The sequence below is a fragment of the Coniophora puteana genome (genome assembly GCF_000271625.1).
Source record: "Coniophora puteana RWD-64-598 SS2 unplaced genomic scaffold CONPUscaffold_9, whole genome shotgun sequence".
NCBI lineage: Eukaryota > Fungi > Basidiomycota > Agaricomycetes > Boletales > Coniophoraceae > Coniophora > Coniophora puteana.
The window spans coordinates 193,821-212,676 of NW_006913061.1; the positions used below are offsets into that span (position 1 = coordinate 193,821).

Sequence of the window (18,856 nt, forward strand, 5' to 3'; positions counted from 1 at the left end):
ATAAGCACGATGGCTTGGTTGACAGCTCCCGCGAGTCGACCCCGGTTCCAGCGTGCAACCCAGAAACCGCGCAAGAACCCGCTAGCAACTACGAACTACCAGAAGACAGCCTCCCTCAACCAGAAGACGGCTTCTGGTCAGACGCTGCCGCAGAAGACGGACCGGCAAGGGGCAGAGTGGAGCGGGTTGCAGGGACGAAAATACGGGAGTATCATCCCGTTCTTGACGGTACGCCGTGTTACATTCCATGCTTGCATGTTTATCCCTGACTACCGGTCCCTTTAGGACGCAAGTGTGGACCCGATGGCCAGTTTGTGGATGACGATGTCCCTCCCTTTCCACTCCCACCCCGAGCACTCAACGACTGGGCTCCCTTTCGCAACCGAGTCGAATTCGAGACGGCAGACTTCCTTTATCGGCGCTCCCAGGCACCTGCAGGGGAAATCGACGAACTCATGGACCTTTGGGGTGCAACGCTGCAAGAATACGGGGCCCACCCACCCTTCGCCAATCACACGGATCTCTACAAAACGATTGACGCTATCAAAGCTGGCGAAGTGCCCTGGGAGTCATTCTGTATGTCTTACAAGGGTCCAATGCCAGCACGCGACATTCCGCCATGGATGACCTCAAAATATGATGTCTGGTTCCGCGATCCGCACACCGTTGTCAAGAATATGCTCGCGAACCCTGACTTCAAGGATAGTATGGTGTATAGTCCATATCGTGACTTCGACACGTCGGGGTCACGTCAGTGGGAGGACATGTTTTCCGGAGACTGGGTTTGGAACCAGGCGGTGAGTGCTTTCCCATTACTCGGCATGTTAGACCCTAGTGTTAATGTTTTCTCAAGGACACTATCGCAGAAGACCCCACCACGGCTGGGAGCACGTTCGTCCCCATCATCCTCGGCAGCGATAAAACAACTGTGTCAGTTGCTACTGGCCACACGGAATACTACCCGCTGTATCTGTCCATAGGTAATGTTCATAACACTGTCCGACGCGCACACCGGAACGCCGTGGCCCTCATCGGGTTTCTGTCAATCCCCAAAAGTAAGCAATGCGTTCATATCAGATGAACGTCTTCTGACGATTGCACACAGCTAATCAAAGTCATGCGGGTGATCCTGAGTTTCGGCACTTTTGCCGACAGCTGTACCACTCCTCGTTGTCGAGGATTCTCCGTTCTCTGCGGTCCGGCATGACTCAATACGAGGTTGTGCGATTTGGGGATGGCTACTTCCGCCGGGTCATCTACGGCCTCGGTCCTTATATAGCGGACTATCCGGAGCAGGTACTTCTCACATGTATCGTGCAAGGGTGGTGTCCGAAGTGAGTAGCCCACACCTCTGTTAATGCATATCTGGTTCTCACATTAGTTTCAGATGCCTCGCGTTTCGGGATGACCTTGATGGCTCAGATGCCGTACATCCGGTATTGAACCGGTGCAAAGAACACAACGAGCTCGTTATTGATGAGCTCAACCTCGACACACTCTGGGACAACTACGGGGTCATCGGGAACACAATCGTGTGTGTTCATCTTCATATACTTCATCTCTCAGCTAATCTACTATAGCCATTCACCAATGACTATCCGCGCGCCGATATCCATGAGATGATATCTCCGGATATTCTCCATCAGCTCATCAAGGGAGCATTCAAAGATCATCTTGTCGAATGGGTCGTAACCTACTTACACAAGGTTCACCCGAAGGCTCATGCGCTCCAAATCCTCGATGACATCGACAGAAGGTATGTTGATTCCGGCTCTGTATTCTATCAGAAATCTAACTAGTGAACCCAGAATTGCGGCTGTTGCCCCATTCGCGGGTTTACGACGATTTCCGAACGGGCGTGGGTTTAAACAATGGACAGGGGACGACAGCAAGGCACTAATGAAGGTATAGTGCGCTGCTCTTGTGTTTTCATACGTGATTCTGATGCTACTACTGTAATAGGTTTATATTCCCGCTATCGAGGGACATGTGCCCCGTGACGTCGTTCGCACGTTCCGTGCATTCCTGGAATTCTGTTACCTAGTTCGGCGTGACGTCATCAATGACGAGACGCTGGTCGAGATCGAGGACGCTTTGGAGCGTTTCCACCGGTATCGCTCCATCTTCCAGACCCTTGGCGTCGCAACATCCCTTTCCCTCCCCCGACAGCACTCCTTAAAGCACTACGTCTTCCTTATCCGCCAATTCGGGGCCCCGAATGGCCTCTGTTCCTCAATAACAGAGTCAAAACACATCAAGGCGGTCAAGGAGCCCTGGAGAAGATCAAGCCGGTTCGAAGCTCTCAAACAAATGCTCATCACCAATCAACGGTTGGATAAGTTGGCGGCTGCTCGTGTTGACTTTGCCGCACGCGGGATGTTAAAGCAGCCATGTGTCGATGTAGTTAGGGCTCGGATTGGCATTCTCTCGCAACGTAAGTCTCATGCTCGTCTCGTGAACTCAGGGCTAACTCTACCTGCAGTCGGGGGTCTCTTTCAGACGCTAACACTTGACTCGGCCACCACAACACGTCTTCGCGTGAGGGGCCTTATTAGCGGTAGCATAGAGGACGAGGAGGGTTCTGCTATAGATGGACGTATAGAGGCGAAGGTTCGATTAGGCAGTTCTCCAGGTGAGTAGCCTACCTCACTCTTGCATTCGTTATCTAATACATGCCATATATCAGCCCGTGGGCGTGCACACACCATCCCCGCACTCGCCGGCGAGCTCAAGCTCCCGGAGTTTGATCTGTTTTACCAGGTCAGGTGCTTTTTGTTCGAGCAGCTTTCGCCGTCATCGGGCGTGGACGTTGTAAACGTCCCCCTCTCTCGTCTTCCTCACCTCCCCCGGACTTCTCGCATCTTCATCTACAACTCAGCCACTGCTACTTTCCGCGCGCCCAGCGATATATGCGGGACGGGTGGGATGCGTTCCGAGCGTATTCGTTCCACCCTCAACTGGCGGAATGAAGCTGCTCGCCACGACTGCGCATTTGTTTCGACAAATCGCCACACCCCAGGCATGCTAGGTATGGAGGTGGTCCGTGTTCTTGCATTCTTCGGCTTTGACTACAGGTCCAAATACTACCGGTGCGCGCTTGTCCACTGGCACTCTCGAGTGCAGGACACTCGAGACGAAGACACCGGGATGTTTATGGTAACCCCAGACCACAACGACGACGGCACAAGCTTGCTTGCCGTTGTCCATGTTAACTCCCTCGTCCGCGCAGCCCACCTCATCCCATTCTATGGTGACAAGTTCATTCCGGAGGGCGCCAAACACTACGATTCATACAATGATTTTGCCGGGTTCTATGTCAATCGGTACGCTGATCATCACTTGTTCGAGATCGCGTAGGTTACAGCAGCTATATACGTTCCTGTCGGACTCAGGCTGGGTCAGTGTTACTAGTTGACTCGGGTATGATACAACGACATTATGTACGACTGCCCCACTTGTATCCTTTTTACGAAGTATGGTTCTTATTTTGACTTTTCGTCACCAAGACACCCCTTGCGACACTTTAAAGTACTTTTTAGCGTTTAACTGCTTATTTCTACTTTGTGCTCTGCGATGACATCGATGCCAAGGTATAATAAGCGAAAATAAGTATCAAAAAGTGACTTGACCCTAAATAAGCAGGCTGTTGATTTCCTGATGCTACGGTTAGCATGTTGCCCGATATCTGTCGCCACATAACCTTGGTCTCTTGTATAAACGCGCCCGCACATTCGGAGCTTCCTCTCTTGCTTACATGTTGCTATCACAACACCTCAGGTCTCAGCTACTGTCCTAGCTGTAGAAATTCGAGGTCGCTGGGGCTCGCGACGACACACAGCGCGTTTGTCCCGGGCGAGAGGAGGGTGCCCGAAGGGGCAATCGCGTGAAGATTTCGACTATCTACGACAAGATTATATACATAGTACGAGCTCGGAAACAGTAAGATAAAAACGACACGTCATGATGCGAGCGCTGTCGAACACTAATTCCAACACACCCCCTTGTTCGATACAAGCGAGCAAGTGTAATGTAACAAAAACGGGCGACGACGCGAAGTGAAAAACGAGCAGACGACGACGAAGGTAACACCATGCGAGGCAAAACGAACAAGCTCCGACAACGAGGGGATGAAACAGCGAAAAACGGGCGAAAACCGACGAAATAAAAACATACAGTGCACCCCCTCAAACTCGAGAGGGTTCCCGATCCTACGAAATCCAACTAACACCTGTCTTGAATAACCCAATCTCCGCGGTGACGCGCAGGGCGCAGACGAGAGGCGAACGGCGAGGGATGAGACGACAGCGGCACAATGGCACGCAGCGGCGGGGAAACAACGACGGCGGGAGGGCAACAGCGTCGGCGACAACAACAGGGCGGCGACGGCAACTTTACGGGGTGACGACGGCTAGTCTTCGGCGACTAGAGGTGCGGTTCGACGACGGCGGCGACGGGTTCAGCGGCGGGCGGTTTTCGGCGACCGGGGGCGCAGGTACGTGATTCTTCGGCCCTCACGCGGGCGATTGCGACGACAGGGGCATCGACGGCGGGTACACGACGGCACGCGGGGACAGCAGCGGCGTCGGCGGGTTCTACGACGGCACGCGAGAGCGGCGGCAGCGTCGATGAGGGGCACGGCGGCAGGGACGAGCAGCGGCGTGCGAGGAGCAGCGGCGGCAGGTGCGGCACACGGCAGGAGGCGGCCTCAGCAGAGGACTTACGCAAGGGTCCAGCGGCGACGGCAGGCGCACAGAGCGGTGCGGCGGCCGGGTGCGTGCGCTCTTGCGAGCAGCAGGGGGGAAGCGGCGAGCGACGAGGGGAGGTGATGGCGGCGCGATAAGGCGATCCGGCGCACGATAACGCCTCGACGGCGTGGGACTGTGGCGGCGCGAGTCCCGGCGACTTCAGCGGTGGTGAAGGGTAGCTAACCCTGACGCGATTGTGTAGAAAATCGAGGTCGCACGGGCTCGCGACGACGCACAGCGCGTTTGTCCCGGGCAAGAGGAGGGTGCCCGAAGGGGCAATCGCGTGAAGATTTCGACTATCTACGACAAGATTATATACATAGTACGAGCTCGGAAACAGTAAGATAAAAACGACACGTCATGATGCGAGCGCTGTCGAACACTAATTCCAACACTAGCTATGCATGTTTCATATTCGATCATGATGCATGGTGGCAGCTAGGTGTTTGCGGCGCTTATCTATATATAAGGCTTCGCTTGATCCTCCATGTGCATCAAATTGTGTTGCGGCTGGGAGTAGTAGCACGTCTTATACATCTCCTACTATAATGTGTGCTTGTTCAAGTGAGCAGGCTTGGTGGAGTGCATTTCATTACTTCTATTAATAAACGAGGCAGTGGGTTGTACAAAAACGCAAGTTTGACAGAAAATTAAATACATGTAAAGATTATTTATGGACTAGACTTGGGGTGCAACCTAGCAGTGTTTACCAACCAAGCACGACCAAGCAGTTCGCGTCGAAAGATTGAAGATACGATTAATGTAAAGATTATTTATGGACTAGACTTGGGGTGCAACCTAGCAGTGTTTACCAAGCTTGTTGTCGTAAGCATAAAACGTCACTCTCCCTGCAATACTCCATTCCCGTGTACACCAGTGGCGGTTTCAACTGTACGAACACTGGCGAATGCGACTGTTGTATGATCTTGTGAGCCCGACACGTCATCGCCTGTAGTTGATTTGAAGTTCTTCCTTAGGCTAAGTATCAACCACGGGCCAATTAGAGCACTGAGAATGTTTTCTAATATCGCGATTAAAACATTGTATATTGCAGTCTAGTGAAGATTTCATCAGTTAAACTGCATCAAGACCTTGGTTGATGCCTCCTACACTCGAAATTGCGGGAGAAAAATTCAGAGCAGATAGTGTACAACACATCAAGGCGCTGTGAATGTGATCAGATCAACCAGATGCAAAAGCTACTGCTTGAACATACAGGAAAAAGTACGCCAGATTGTCTCGAACGATTATAGCTCTCATACTTGATACCGTGTGTAACGGGTGAGACCAGAATGACGGAGGAAGAAATTTAGTGGCGTGATGTACAGCAAGAGCACAAAGAATGACATCAAACCCCAGAAGTGTCATGCTTGTTGCTGGAAATGCCCACAAGAGAGACGATGGAGGACTTTCCGTACAGAAGTCGAGATTTGACAAGGCAGCTATTGCTAAAGACTTTATTGAGAACAAGGTTAGCTGCCACAAGCGAGAAATCAACTCACTGAATATATCAGCACCAGCGGCAACATATAACAAGATGCAGGTAGTATTAATGGCACAGGTTATTATAAAACAAGTGGAGAGCCCAATCAGAATTGGCCTGGATCTGCCAAGTAGGCCATACACCCGAATAGCCATTACACCTATAAACCGATTGTTTTGTCTTGGAATATTATATAATTATTGAAAAACAACACCTTGCACAGCAACAAAAAGCAAAAGGGACAAGATTTGTTCTGGTAAAAATATGAAGTAACCTGTTGAAATTTGATTTGAGCACCTCATATATTACACAGTATGTTACTTACATCTGAGAAAAACCACGTTAGTAAATGATGGTGCACAGTATCGAAACGGTGACACTCACTTCTACAACCATTCGTTGTGATATCAGTAGGAGAGATACAGATGAGCAGGGTTTGATGACGTACCGAACCCGATACCAGCAAATTTAAATCTAACACTATTGATAGAAATCGATCAGTGCTGTTTCATACGTAGAATATGGAGCCATATGACCTGTGATTAGGCTAATACATCTCAGTACAAGGAGGACTGAAGGAGAAAGTTGCAATACACTCACATGCAACGGGATATTCCCAAGTACCGCATCTAAATGAAGATACAGACTGGTGTAGTGATCATTGCGGGTATGGCTTACCACTGTATATGCAGCTGTAGTCCATGACAGTTTCTGTCTCTACTTGCGAGTTTAGCTGCCTTATTATGTCCATAACCATTCTGACTTATTTACCCAGATAAACTCCACCTTATAACAAAAAATGATTGGTTAAAACTCAGTGAAAAATATACATATAGCTCCCTACCTCCGAATCAATATTTAAAACTGTAACATGTCTTCGAGATCAATCATCACATCTGATAAAGCTGTACTTACAATAGTCATAGACTACTACAGTTGTTGCCGCAACTACAAAAAAGAAGTTTGAGCCCATTACTCTCACGGCTACTACAGACACAGATTCAATGAGCATACCATATTCATAACCTTGCAGGGATAGGTATGATACCGCTGCTTGCAGCTCTTGTTGAAAGGAAGTGGAGGACATGATTGATATCTTTCGCGCTGAAGATGGCTTGAAGCTCATTTCAAGATAACCGCTACTTTATATATCTCTTATACAGCCTTTCTCTTGCCGCGCTAACTCGGACTGTTTGGCTGTGGAGGAAGGCCCTGGGCATAATTTGGATGGTCAGTGCTTAATTAAGCGTAGCAATGCATGAGAGTCTCTGGCTATACGTATTTCACTGCTTCATCGACCATGGACTCGTTGTCAGAGGAATGTTCGGGTGTACCTAGCGGATTGCTCTTGACATGGAATAGAACATAACAACCATCGTAATGCTGGCACCAACATCACACTACTCGTAGAACATCAAATGCAATTTGAACAGCGGTGATATGTAGCTAGGACAGCCTCCAAGGTATCCTGATCCGGTGACATCTCAGATGTGAAGTCCCTCGGGAAGGTATAGCATATGTTCTTCCTCATCTCGGTTGGTTGGACGTCCAAGACCATATTTTGATCATAGGCGCCATTCTCATGTCCATGAAAACTGCAAAATTGTATCCCCTCAAATATATTCGCTGCTATAGCTTTCGCGTCAGTAAAACCATCTTCGTGTCAGAAACAGATTACAAGGGAAGAATATACCTATACAGCACCAACTCTTGTCTCGTCCTCTACAACCTCAAGTGCTTAGGGCTCCCGAAATTCATGTCCGTGTCTTCTTCGCGTTGATCTGTTTACGCGAGCAACCATATACAGGCCGTTCCAAACACGAAGGTCGGAGGAAATACATCAATCATGTGGCCTTCGTGATTCCATTTGGATGTAAGCGATACGGTTAGGTTCAAGAGGAATAGCCCGTATCTATTCACAGAGGTCCGAATGGAGGCGCTGATGCCGGGTGTAGAGGGGACTATTTCTGTAGACGTAGAGGTTCGGTGGTAAGTCCTGCGAGTAGGGCGGGCGCGGGGGCAGGCTGAGAGGCTAAGGGTGACATTCCGCGGAAGCACAGGAGACCAGATAATAATAGTAGGCAGCCATGGGTCTAATATTATTCCTTTCAAAGTTATCCTGCGGCGGCCAACTCTCTCAAGGCTCCATTCCACTATCTGGGTTGGGGAATTCCAGTTCGCCCTTGGTGCCGGGCGACGCGACTGAGGCAAGTTCAGCGTGATGTGGGTAGTAAAGAAAGCATAGAGATCCGCTATTCAACGTTTCGAACTGTTTCTAAGCTTTCTATTCTCACAAAGCTCGATCGTGTCGACTTAAACGAACGGCACACATGACCCAAGCTTGAGATAGGACTTGAGCTTCAGTTCATGCGGAAGGGAATTGATCAACATCTTAATCACATCAAGATATTGGTGTTATGACCAGGGCGGTGATGAGAGGTACTGCCCGGAGCTTTGCAGCCTGAATGTCACCCTTACTCGTGTAATAGGATTGACAGTGCGTTTCATGCTCACGTAGATACGCCATCGTGATATCTATTTACTTGCAACATTTAATCCAGCTACCCGTCAGTTCTTCTCCTCGCCCTCGACAACCCTCCTCAACGCGGGCGCAGACTGCTTCCGCGTCGCCTTCACATTACCCTGCTTCCACACTTTAACGAACACCGGTCTCCCACCATGCGCCTCCTTGCCAGCCTCTCTCCCTAGCGCCTTGTCGAGCGCCTTCTGACCACAGATATTGTCGAGCTTGTGCTTCGTCTCGAGCTCAAGCCCGTGCGAGGAGTGCTCGAGACCCTTGAAAACAGCATCGGAAAGGCGTGCCCAGTCAATGTCTACTGCTCCGTTAGCCGTCGACGACAGAGGTGTGCTAGACGGGGGAGGAGAGATAGCGAGAAGAATCTGGCGCTTGTGCTTCCCCTTCTTAGACGTGAAAGACGTAAGTATGCCGAGGATAGACAGTCCGTGTTCGTCCATATACGAGCGAACGGAGGTGAAGAAGTCGGGTGCGGAAGGGACCCACGTTCGCAGGTCGAGAGGTACAGTAGCAAGGCCGGCGCGAATGGTGATAGGGAGGGTCTGCGACCGGGAATGTGAGGCAGAGGAGGCGAGAAGAGACGGAGAGACCACGTAGTCGTATGCCTTGTAGTCTCGCTTGAGCAGATCGCGCGACGACAAGTGCGCTACTGATGCTTTCCGCTCTGCAAGGATATCAGAGAGCTGCGCGAGCGGGTCCTGTGCGCCATCAGACTCCCCGTCGGGTAACGCGAGCGAAGCAACATTCTGCGTGGAGAGCGAGGACAAGGGTGAGAGACGCTGCACAGCGGCGCGGTCCTTGTCGCCCGTCTTGCTCTTCGCGCGAAGACCGTTCGTGTCAACGAGGATGGCGCACAAGAGCAGATCCGCGAGCTCACGCGGAAGCTGAGCCATGAGTGGGGGAGGGATCTCGGCGGCGACGAGTGAGGCGCAGCTGCCTGTTGATTGGTTAATTACACGCCGACTCGCGTCAGTGTGCTTGCCCTCGTCGGCGTGATGGTCGATGATGGAGACTACGCCGAAGGACGAGGGTGAGGTTTGGGCGAAGGAAGGATGTAGAGCGTTGTGGTCGACCAGCGCGAAGTTGTTCGACGGGAACTTGCCTTGCCTTGAGATAATGTCACGTAGGTCATCCATCTTCAGCAGCTCGTCATACGGCTCGCGTATCCGAGCAAGACCGAGAGCGTAGGTGTTCTCTGCGCGAAGGTGAAAGTCTTCCTTGGGTATGCGCACGAGCGCGATAGCGTCCTCCTTGTTGCTCGATTGAGTGGAGTGAAGCCATGCATAACTGAGCGAGCTTGCGAGGGTATCGAGATCTATTCACATCGCTGGATCAGCTTTGAGGGAGAGCTCAAGCCGACGATGAGGAAAAGGTAAGATGATAATTCAGGTAGCGAAGACGGGGAGGTTTGACAGTGAAGCGCAAGACGTAACGACGAGGCGTAGCGATAGAAAACAAGCAACGTAGACTGACCGCCTGCCTCGTTCCCCATCACAACTGTCCATCTATCTCCTTTCCCTCCTTCTACGTCACTGAGGTAACGCTTCTTACTCTGGCTCAGATATTCGGAAAACGTTTGTGCTGGTTCCGACATCTGGATCGTATGCAGGTATCGCCGGAAGTGCAAGGATAGAATCGAGCCAGCTGTTGGCGAAGACCTCGAGGGCGATGGTATCTCCTTGAAAGCCCTGGAAGATGATACGCTTGTCGAAATTAAACGATGCCTGATGGTCGAACGAGGATGGACGCGAACGCGAGCTGGAGATGGGCAAGGGGTAGCGATCGCAAATGGCCTCATCGCGCGCGGAGGCAAAAGAATTAGCCCCTGTCTCCATGAGCGCCACTGCTCGCCTCGATGCTTCAAACATACGGTGCCTTTACACTGGCTGGCGTGGGTTTTTTTTTCAAGTCAAAGTTCATGTTAAGATGAGGAGCAATCATCAAAGCTGATGAAGCACGCGCAATGAGGCTTAGGCGTAGCTCAATGGCGTGAGGTCAGCACAGTGCAACTGCCGATACTCAAGCGATATCTGTCCTTCGTACATGTGAACCTCCATATTGACCGTAGCGAAATAGCTACGCTACTGGAGTAGTTCAAGGTGTTTACCATAATCGAACACCTTTTACACTGATATTACTCACTGGCCGTTCGCGCGTCTGGGTTTACCCCCGATACGCGTTTGTCAGATAATACCCGTAAGTCAACTCTGATCACTGCGACCCATACTATGAATGCCTCAGCCAGAGGTAGAGGTCCCGACATACACGGTACTGAACGAGGATGTGGGGTTGGGGTTAACCGAGACGGTGACAGTTGTCGTAACCGATGCATGCGATGACGAGGTAGGAGTGCCAGGGACGACGATCGTAGAAGTTTCAGGGACTATGATCGTAGAAGTACCGGGGACGATGACCGTAGAGGTCCACCCGGTTGGGAGACCAAGATGAGACGAAGTGGCGGAGATCGTCGTGCTTAACGTAGAGGTGGCCGTGTCTGTGGGACGTGAGGGTGTCAGCTCACATGCACTTTCCGCGCGAGCATAAACACTTACAAGACGCGCAGATCGATGACTGCGCCGCGCCTACGGCACTCACGCCCTGATCGAGGTTACCGCTCTCCTGGCACGAGTCCATCACGCAGTGACCGTTCCAGACTTGTGCATTACCGTCCGTGACGTAGTCCTTGCACAAGCAGGAAATGTCGTCTCTGATAAGGATATACGATTGAACAGGTGGTCAGCGTCGTGCTAAACGATATGCAAACAAGCTTTGAGCAGGCAGGCATACGTACGGGTTACAGTTTTGGTTGCCATTGCGGTTGTCTGCTTGCAGGCAGCTGATGGCCACGGGATCGGGGTTGCTCACACAGTCGGCAAGCACGACGGCAGCGAGCGAGAGGATAGAAAGGATGGACTTGGCAAGCATGGCTGACGAGGAAGACAGGGTTTGCGAGTCATGTCAAGCAAGGTTATATACCCCACGCCTGTTGGAGGCACTGTAGTGGTCGTCAAGCTCTTCATTTACCGAATAATAGGCCAGCCACGCGCAGCCGTACGTATAACGGAGACTGCTCGCCGTCGTGGTAACCCCATGGGTAGACAAGGTGAACTTTCCAGCAACGAGTACTGCCTGCTCGCGCGCATGTAGTGGTAGTAACACAGCATGGTGTTCAGAGAAGAGGGCGGAGAAAGCGGACGCAAAGTCGTGTTATGATCACCTCGACTTGATCGTTGAAACACTCAGCTCTTGGAGGCAATGGTGTAACAACGGACTTACAGTAAGCTCATTGTCCCATTCTTGCCCTCGACATTCCATTCGTGACAAGTACTATCATAGATGCATTTAGGGGGTACAGCACCTGTTTGAGAAAACTCAACGAGTGACCAAAGTCAAGTGCCAGCGATTCTAGCTGGCGTTGACTTGGTGATTGAGAACTAGCGAGTGATGCTGCAGTGCGTTGCCTCAGGGATGCCCACCTTTATCAGAGACCTCGCAGTACGGCACCCAGCTCTGACGACGCTGACTCTCAATACGGGGTGTCTGACCAACGTGAGGAGCAGACAGCCGCCAACGATGTTCTCGGGAAACCGGAAAGACTTTCCGACGCAAGCCAAGAGAGATAGAACTGGGAAATAGTACCGGTGGACGGAATAGACGAGCCATGCGCTCGAATGTTCGCCCCCTTGAGAGATGATGAAGAAAGCAAGCGTGCACTTGTGCATGTCGCTGGAGGATGTCGTCAGGTGAATTCAAGGCTATGCACTCTGACGTGTTGAAGTGATGGATGCACTCTATGCCGCTGGATGCCGCTAGTAGCCGCTAAGTGTCGCTAGGTGCTGCTGAGCCTTGGATCGCTGTCTTCAACGATGTGGAGATTGATTCTGTCATGCGACACGGACTAAAGCTGCTAGCCAGTGCTGGCGCCTACGTGGGGCGAATTGACCCGCCCTAAAGATTGTGCCCAGCATGACCGAGTTTGGGGGTTCTGCGCGTGCTCGTCTCCACCTGCACTTGATGGACACCACTGTCTTAGTCCTGGACGTCGGGGAAGCAATCGCCATGCTTGACCCTACTTGTAGCGATCGACAATCTTTTCGACATATCTTCAGGCCCCAACGGCTCAGCTGAAATCCATTCAGTTTCGAATGCGATGCTGTGAACGTTTCCAAGGACAACACCACGTAAAGCTTGTTTCATCATTGACAGCGTGACTCTCAACGGTATGTTTTCTCTCTGTCTTAAACATTTCAGGCTTCATCAACGCGCCTACGGCCGTCGCAGCCCAAAACTGACAGGTCATGATGTGTCACCATCAGTCATGATGCCATGAACAAAGAACCGCGCGGTAGCTCCTGCTACTAGCAACAGGCTGCAACAGTCGATCAACTTTCGTCATCTCAAGATATGCTCCCGGAGTATATATCCCTCCGAAGAGACCCATGGAGAAATATATTACCCTCCCATCTGTACCCCGATGCGTCTCTCGTCCTTCCTTGGGCTCGCGCAGACCGTCGCGATCGCCGCCCTCGGCGCGCTCGCTCTTCCCGCGTACGAGACGAATGAGCTCGTCGCGCGCGACGGCCAGAAGTATGTCTTTGCGCACTTCATCGTACGTCTCCTTTTGCGCTCCTTCAAAGCTTGAGGGCGGTTGCTGATTGACGCTTGTAGGTCGGCATCGTCGCATCGTACACCCAGGACGACTGGACGGCCGACATGAAGCTTGCTCAATCCATTGGCATCGACGGCTTTGCGCTCAACATCGGTGCGTCACTTTCTTCCGTACGCTTACCCATCCCACATCCCCCTCTATACCTTTCGCTCTAACGCCTCGCTCCATAACCAGGCAAGGACGGATACAACGACCAGCAGCTCGGATACGCATACGACGCCGCCGCGGCGCTCAACTTCTCCGTCTTCATCTCCTTTGACTTCCACTACTGGACCAACGACGACGTCGCCGCCATCGCGCAGAACCTCACTGCTTACTCCGCCAAGCCTGCGCAGTTCAAGGTTGGCGAGGCAGCGTTCGTGTCCTCGTTCGTGGGCGATGGGTACGACTGGGGGAGCACCGCGACGCAGGCGGGCATCCAGCTGTACGCGTGCCCGAACTGGCAATCCGGTTCCTTTGCGGGCGCGAGCGGGGTGAGCTGTGGCTTCAGCTGGAACGCGGTGAGTGAAAACGGTATTCGGCTTTGGTTAAGCCACAAAGACTGATGGATGTGTGTGCGGCGGTGGGTAGTGGGCGAGCGAGAACAACAGCCCGATCGACCAGAACATCACCACTGACGGCGACAACGCGTACATCTCGGCCCTCGGCAGCATGCCCTACATGATGCGTGAGTATCCTTGTATCCCTTTCGTCCACGGGCGCTTGGCTGACGGACACACAGCGATCTCGCCCTGGTTCAACACCCACTACGGCCCTGCCCCTTCGTACGACAAGAACTGGATCTTCTACTCAGACTGGCAGTGGAACCTCCGCTGGCAGCAGGCTCTCCAGCTCGCGCCGCAGTTCCTCGAGATCTTGACCTGGAACGGTACGTCACACCCGGTTCAGCCCGCAGGAAGGTGGCGCCCATGTCAAAGCTAACCCATGCATGCACATCATTTAGACTTCGGCGAGTCCCACTATATCGGCCCTCTCCACCCCGATAACACCGACGTGTACGCTGGCGGCGCGACTGGCGCTGTTCAATGGGTCACTGGGTGAGCCGTCTGCGTTTTTCGTCCGTTATCATAGGCTCTGATCACGACTTCTCTTTAGCATGCCTCACGATGCATGGCGCGACGTCGCAGCTCCGTACATCAAGGCATTCAAGGCTGGCGCTCAGTCCCCCACTGTTGACGTACGCCCAGCTCCCACTCACTGCCGTTGCACGTCCCATATAACATCGCCCCCTACAGACCGAAGAACTCGTCTTCTACTACCGCCCATCCCCCAAAGACGCCCCCTGCAGCGACAGCGTCCCCCAGCCCACCGGGTACGACGACGACGACGACTCGGTCTTCGTCATCGCGATGACCACGTCCGACGGGACGGTCGTCATCACCTCGGGCTCGAACGCGCCCGTGTCGATCCCCGTGTCCGCGGGCATCACGACCGTGAGCGCGCCGATGGCGACGGGCACGCAGACGTTTGAGCTGCTGCACGGCACGACGAGCGCGATGAAGGGGTCGGGCGATCTGCAGGTCAGCAGCGACTGCACGGTGTATAACTTTAATGCGTTTGTGGGGAGTGTTACGGCGTCGTCGTGAGGTAGAGTAGAGACTTGTGTACGCATGTTCGAGCTTTCATTCGATGGGCTTGTTGGTATTGGCTAATTTATTCGTTCGTGATGTCGATATGGTGTGATGGTAACGATATTGTTTGGCTTCCACCAAGACTACAGCCAGTCCGAACCTTCCCTTGGCTGACCATACGTATTCGTTCTTTCAGAGACTGCGGCCCTCGTCCACATGGCCCCATAGCTCGACAGGTATCTTTACCAGCCGATAATCGGATGGATTGGTTCGTCCGGCTGCGCCGGAGGTATACTGGGTCAGTATGTTGCCTTCGGTCCTGACTTACCAGGACTTACCCCCTTCTCGAGCTTTCTTGCCACCTCGTTGTCGCTAGCAATGTCAGATATTTTGACAGGAAACTGTACCGAAAACGTGTGAAAACATCCTGGAGTTTATGCGTTTGGGCCCAATTTTGGTCTATTTGGGCATTGCCGCCGGAGTTCCGGATCGATCGATCAACAACGGGCATTAGTGTCCGTTCATCGTCACCGACACGACGATGTCGACTGCGATCGTGCAACCGACGAGCTCGCTGCCAACGTCACGTCGCTTTCAACTTGGACATGCTTCGTACCGCACAAACCGTCATACCTGGTGAGCACTTTTTCTATTCATATCGTGTGGTCTGAACGACAACTTTGCAGGCATCGACTCTGCCTTCGTCGCATTGACCAGTGTTTCTTCGATACCACAAAGTCTCTAGCGAATGCTGGCGACCATTTACTCCGGTAACTCGCTTATTGACCGCAGTGTGCCATCTGACCGTTTGCTGCGCGCTTTTTGGCGGTAGATAGCGGCAGATGCTGTAGAGCGATCACTCGGCTCCCTTCTCGATGCAACTGTCACAAACGCTGTACAGAAGCCATCATGCGGAGAAGACTCGCCGGGATATGCTCCGCGTCACGGACTCAGCCTCGAAAGTGGATGATCATTCTCGACTCGGAGGTGCTCTCGCATCGACCTCGCAGTCATGGTAGTCGGTAAGAAATCAGAAGTACTTTCTCGCTCTATACATAACAGTGGATCTAATTGTCGCAGGATGTTCCAGGTGTACTGCACACCACCTGCATCTAACTAAATGCTCGGAATTAGTCAGTGGCACATGGACTAGTACGCCATCTTCCCACCTTCAGAACTAAAACTTCCTACCAGCTTCGGCGCGCCCGGCATCCATGCGCCATGGATATTAGGCGCCAGGTTTGTTGGCTTTCTGGGCACGACACCCACGCCGTCCGATTTGCTACCAAAACGACGTCCTGAATGTCAAGCCTCTCTAACAAAGGTGTTGAAAAGGCAGCACGAGTCCGAGGCGGAAGCAGGGTCAAGTAGGCTAACAAATCCATAGTTCCATGCATGAATATTCTTCCATCCACGCTCACAGGCCGCCGGCACTTTTCAGTCATCTCTACTGCGGCATCTTGAAAAAAATGGGGATTTATCTTCTAATTACGACCTCTTCGGAACAACCGTGATCAGCTTTTGCAAGACACTGCCTCGTTTTCTCAAAACTTTGCCACCCAACACAGCTCACCTCCTTTACATCCTCTTTTCTCTCCCTGAGCTACCTAGCACTGTCATTCATTCTCGTGCCTCTCATCGTTGTCTTTCTACCCCCGATCCACTGACCTATCCTTTCTCTCTTCGATGGTATTTTATTCTTTTTCGCGGCGAGCCCGCATACTAGGCTTTGCCACGTTCTCTCTTGGCGTGTTCGCCCTTATGTCCCGAATCGCCGTCCGACGCCGCCCAGAGATTGTATCGATGGTGATGGGCAAGCAACTACCACCACTATACGAAAGCATTTTCGAGAACGAACGCAATCTCTCTCATTATGCCGACTATGAGTCTCGAACGGACATCAAGTATCTCTGGGCAGCGAACCACCCCTGGCGTGAGTCCTTTCTCACAGACGTCGATTTACAGCATCTTGCTGACGATCGCTTCATATGTTTTCTAGACGTCGGCTGGGGCAACACGATGCAAGACTATGTGATGATGGCGCTACTTGCCCATATGACAAACCGCTCGTAAATTTTTGCTTATTTTGCACGATGCCCTGAAGAGCCTACCTAATCGAGATTCTTTCGACAGATTCGTCTTCAATGACTACGTCTGGGATAATTCCTCTCGCTCATATTCCAGCTTTGACTTTACCGGCACGGTCATCCCATCTCTCATTCCGCTTAGTGCGATTCTAGACGGTGAACTACTTCATACCTTCGCCCTCGTCCATTGGCACTCTTTTTCTCACTCTTGTCTGAAGGTCCTATGGTTGGCGGCGAGCAACTTCCGAATAACACGAACCCTCGCGCAGTTTCCCACGAGTTTTTCGAACGCGTTTGTCCCCAGCCCACGACGCTGCGCTGGGAGGACGTGTCGGACTACAGGATTAAGACAGACACTAACGTCCCCGCTTCCTATATCTTCGACGTGTGGACCTCAGTCATAAACTCAATAGATGACCCATGTGTTATGATTGCGGATGATACCAGGCGGGTCATCAATCTGAGGTGAGTCCCACTAGATTTCTCTCCCCTCGAGCTAGTTCAAACTTGCTAAAATCTCGCATTTCTGATAGTATGTACGGGCAGAAGGACCGCATATTGCCCCTCTGGCCTGCCCTCGCCGCGTCGCCTGTACTTGACACATGGGCATGGTCGCCCCTCGCCACAGCGGCGGTCGCGAGAAATTCTCACTTCTTCGCTGAATCAACCACGTTGCTAGCAGCCGCAGCCGCAGCCGCAGCCGCAGCAGGTACACCTGATCACGGAATCATCAGCTTGGCCTCCTCGATAGCATCATCATCAGCCATCTCCTCCGCAGCCTCGAGTTCCACGACTACTCGCATTCCGGGCCTTCTCGTCATTCACGCCAGACGCGGTGACTTCGTCAAGCACTGCCGCTACCTTTTCACAGAGCGCATCCAGTGGCAGGCCTTCAACTCATTCCCATCTCTCCCTGATCACGTAGAGCTGCCGCTGAAAGGTAGCTCGGAGCCCATCGATGAGGAGGCACTGATGCCTCATTGCTTCCCCGGCATTGACCACATCGTCGAGACCGTGCGCAGGGTGCGGGACGAGCATAGTTTGCCGCTCACGCGGGTGTACATCGCAACGAACGGAAAGCGCGAGTGGGTAAGCGAGTTGGAGGGCGCGTTGTGGGAGCTGAGAGGCTGGGATGGCGTAGCAAGCAGCCGTGACCTCGATCTCACTTGGGAGGAGAAATTTGTCTCGCAGGCAATCGACATGCAGGTCGCGGAGCGGGCTGAGGTATTTCTGGGTAATGGGGTGAGTTAGGCTTTCGTCCGCTAAATATGAATATGCTGATGACTAGGGACCTTGTGTTTGATCTATAGTGGTCTAGTATGACGTCGAACGTGGTCATGTTACGGATGGGACACGCCTTGCCACCTGAAAGTAATAGGTTCTTCTAGGGATTTTGTGTTGTTTTCTTCTTTTTGATGACAAGGATGGACAACGACATTGTAGAAATGTACACACGTAGATGCACAAGCTACCACCTAATGAATGTGTTCATGACATGGCTAGCAAGCTGCATCTGGCTGAAACCTATCGCTTCCGATATCTTCGGTCATGCCAAGCGTGTTTTCCATCAAGGGTGAGGTAGACGCTGAGAAATCAATAAAGCTCGAATGTCTACGGTATGGGATCCTCTACAGCATCCACAGAGCCAGCGTAGCATGCGCACACGAGGCAACGAGACGGCTATCTAAGGCCGTCGTGTCAGTATGTGATGGAACTATCACCGACACAGCAAGAGGGTGGCCGCTGATACCGATACGGGTACTGG

General features: G+C 52.3%; 7 protein-coding genes across 7 annotated transcripts; 4 read left to right on the forward strand and 3 right to left on the reverse strand.

Moving 5' to 3' along the window:
* Positions 1-284: 284 nt before the first annotated feature.
* Positions 285-3,357, forward strand: CONPUDRAFT_60102 (uncharacterized protein; the record flags this gene model as incomplete). The annotated part of the gene is made up of 9 exons (XM_007772294.1): positions 285-797; positions 854-1,055; positions 1,106-1,334; positions 1,388-1,532; positions 1,581-1,756; positions 1,809-1,905; positions 1,963-2,438; positions 2,556-2,632; positions 2,687-3,357. Coding segments are annotated over 9 exons (2,586 nt in total), but the record flags the coding sequence as incomplete, so codon positions are not given.
* Positions 3,358-4,293: 936 nt separating this feature from the next.
* On the forward strand, positions 4,294-5,032 carry CONPUDRAFT_155539 (uncharacterized protein; the record flags this gene model as incomplete). The annotated part of the gene is made up of 3 exons (XM_007772404.1): positions 4,294-4,492; positions 4,536-4,770; positions 4,948-5,032. The coding sequence occupies 3 exons, from the start codon at positions 4,294-4,296 to the stop codon at positions 5,030-5,032; spliced, it is 519 nt and encodes a 172-aa protein (XP_007770594.1).
* A 1,262-nt stretch (positions 5,033-6,294) lies between these two features.
* CONPUDRAFT_74419 (uncharacterized protein) lies at positions 6,295-7,315 on the reverse strand (the record flags this gene model as incomplete). The annotated part of the gene is made up of 10 exons (XM_007772319.1): positions 6,295-6,388; positions 6,554-6,555; positions 6,677-6,708; positions 6,743-6,764; positions 6,829-6,857; positions 6,907-6,961; positions 7,000-7,014; positions 7,073-7,092; positions 7,144-7,176; positions 7,243-7,315. 10 exons carry the CDS (start codon positions 7,313-7,315, stop codon positions 6,295-6,297), a joined length of 375 nt encoding a protein of 124 aa, XP_007770509.1.
* A 1,386-nt stretch (positions 7,316-8,701) lies between these two features.
* On the reverse strand, positions 8,702-10,553 carry CONPUDRAFT_126580 (DHH phosphoesterase). Its single transcript, XM_007772405.1, has 2 exons — positions 10,238-10,553; positions 8,702-10,079 (listed from the first exon to the last, which is right to left on the reverse strand). The coding sequence occupies exons 1-2, from the start codon at positions 10,356-10,358 to the stop codon at positions 8,797-8,799; spliced, it is 1,404 nt and encodes a 467-aa protein (XP_007770595.1). The 5' UTR covers positions 10,359-10,553; the 3' UTR covers positions 8,702-8,796.
* A 200-nt stretch (positions 10,554-10,753) lies between these two features.
* CONPUDRAFT_83267 (uncharacterized protein) lies at positions 10,754-12,096 on the reverse strand. The gene is made up of 4 exons (XM_007772406.1): positions 12,041-12,096; positions 11,556-11,986; positions 11,317-11,471; positions 10,754-11,258 (listed from the first exon to the last, which is right to left on the reverse strand). The coding sequence occupies exons 2-4, from the start codon at positions 11,687-11,689 to the stop codon at positions 11,002-11,004; spliced, it is 546 nt and encodes a 181-aa protein (XP_007770596.1). The 5' UTR covers positions 11,690-11,986; positions 12,041-12,096; the 3' UTR covers positions 10,754-11,001.
* A 713-nt stretch (positions 12,097-12,809) lies between these two features.
* Positions 12,810-15,104, forward strand: CONPUDRAFT_126581 (glycoside hydrolase family 71 protein). The gene is made up of 9 exons (XM_007772407.1): positions 12,810-12,984; positions 13,046-13,373; positions 13,433-13,526; positions 13,608-13,933; positions 14,004-14,100; positions 14,155-14,301; positions 14,377-14,470; positions 14,529-14,610; positions 14,669-15,104. Exons 2-9 carry the CDS (start codon positions 13,239-13,241, stop codon positions 15,017-15,019), a joined length of 1,326 nt encoding a protein of 441 aa, XP_007770597.1. The 5' UTR covers positions 12,810-12,984; positions 13,046-13,238; the 3' UTR covers positions 15,020-15,104.
* Positions 15,105-16,765: 1,661 nt separating this feature from the next.
* CONPUDRAFT_91259 (uncharacterized protein) lies at positions 16,766-18,479 on the forward strand (the record flags this gene model as incomplete). The annotated part of the gene is made up of 6 exons (XM_007772408.1): positions 16,766-16,937; positions 17,004-17,073; positions 17,138-17,247; positions 17,310-17,556; positions 17,625-18,333; positions 18,402-18,479. 6 exons carry the CDS (start codon positions 16,766-16,768, stop codon positions 18,477-18,479), a joined length of 1,386 nt encoding a protein of 461 aa, XP_007770598.1.
* Between the last annotated feature and the right edge of the window lie 377 nt (positions 18,480-18,856).

Coding starts and splice junctions, on each gene's coding strand:
- CONPUDRAFT_126580 (XM_007772405.1), bottom strand. CDS start 10,358: ATGTCGGAACCAGCACAAACGTTTTCCGAATATCTGAGCCAGAGTAAG. Junction 10,080..10,237: donor GATGGGGAACGAGGCAGGCG/GTCAGTCTACGT, acceptor CGATGTGAATAG/ATCTCGATACCCTCGCAAGC.
- CONPUDRAFT_83267 (XM_007772406.1), bottom strand. CDS start 11,689: ATGCTTGCCAAGTCCATCCTTTCTATCCTCTCGCTCGCTGCCGTCGTG. Junction 11,472..11,555: donor GGCAACCAAAACTGTAACCC/GTACGTATGCCT, acceptor TATCCTTATCAG/AGACGACATTTCCTGCTTGT. Junction 11,259..11,316: donor GTCATCGATCTGCGCGTCTT/GTAAGTGTTTAT, acceptor CACGTCCCACAG/ACACGGCCACCTCTACGTTA.
- CONPUDRAFT_126581 (XM_007772407.1), top strand. CDS start 13,239: ATGCGTCTCTCGTCCTTCCTTGGGCTCGCGCAGACCGTCGCGATCGCC. Junction 13,527..13,607: donor CGGCTTTGCGCTCAACATCG/GTGCGTCACTTT, acceptor CTCCATAACCAG/GCAAGGACGGATACAACGAC. Junction 14,101..14,154: donor CAGCATGCCCTACATGATGC/GTGAGTATCCTT, acceptor ACGGACACACAG/CGATCTCGCCCTGGTTCAAC.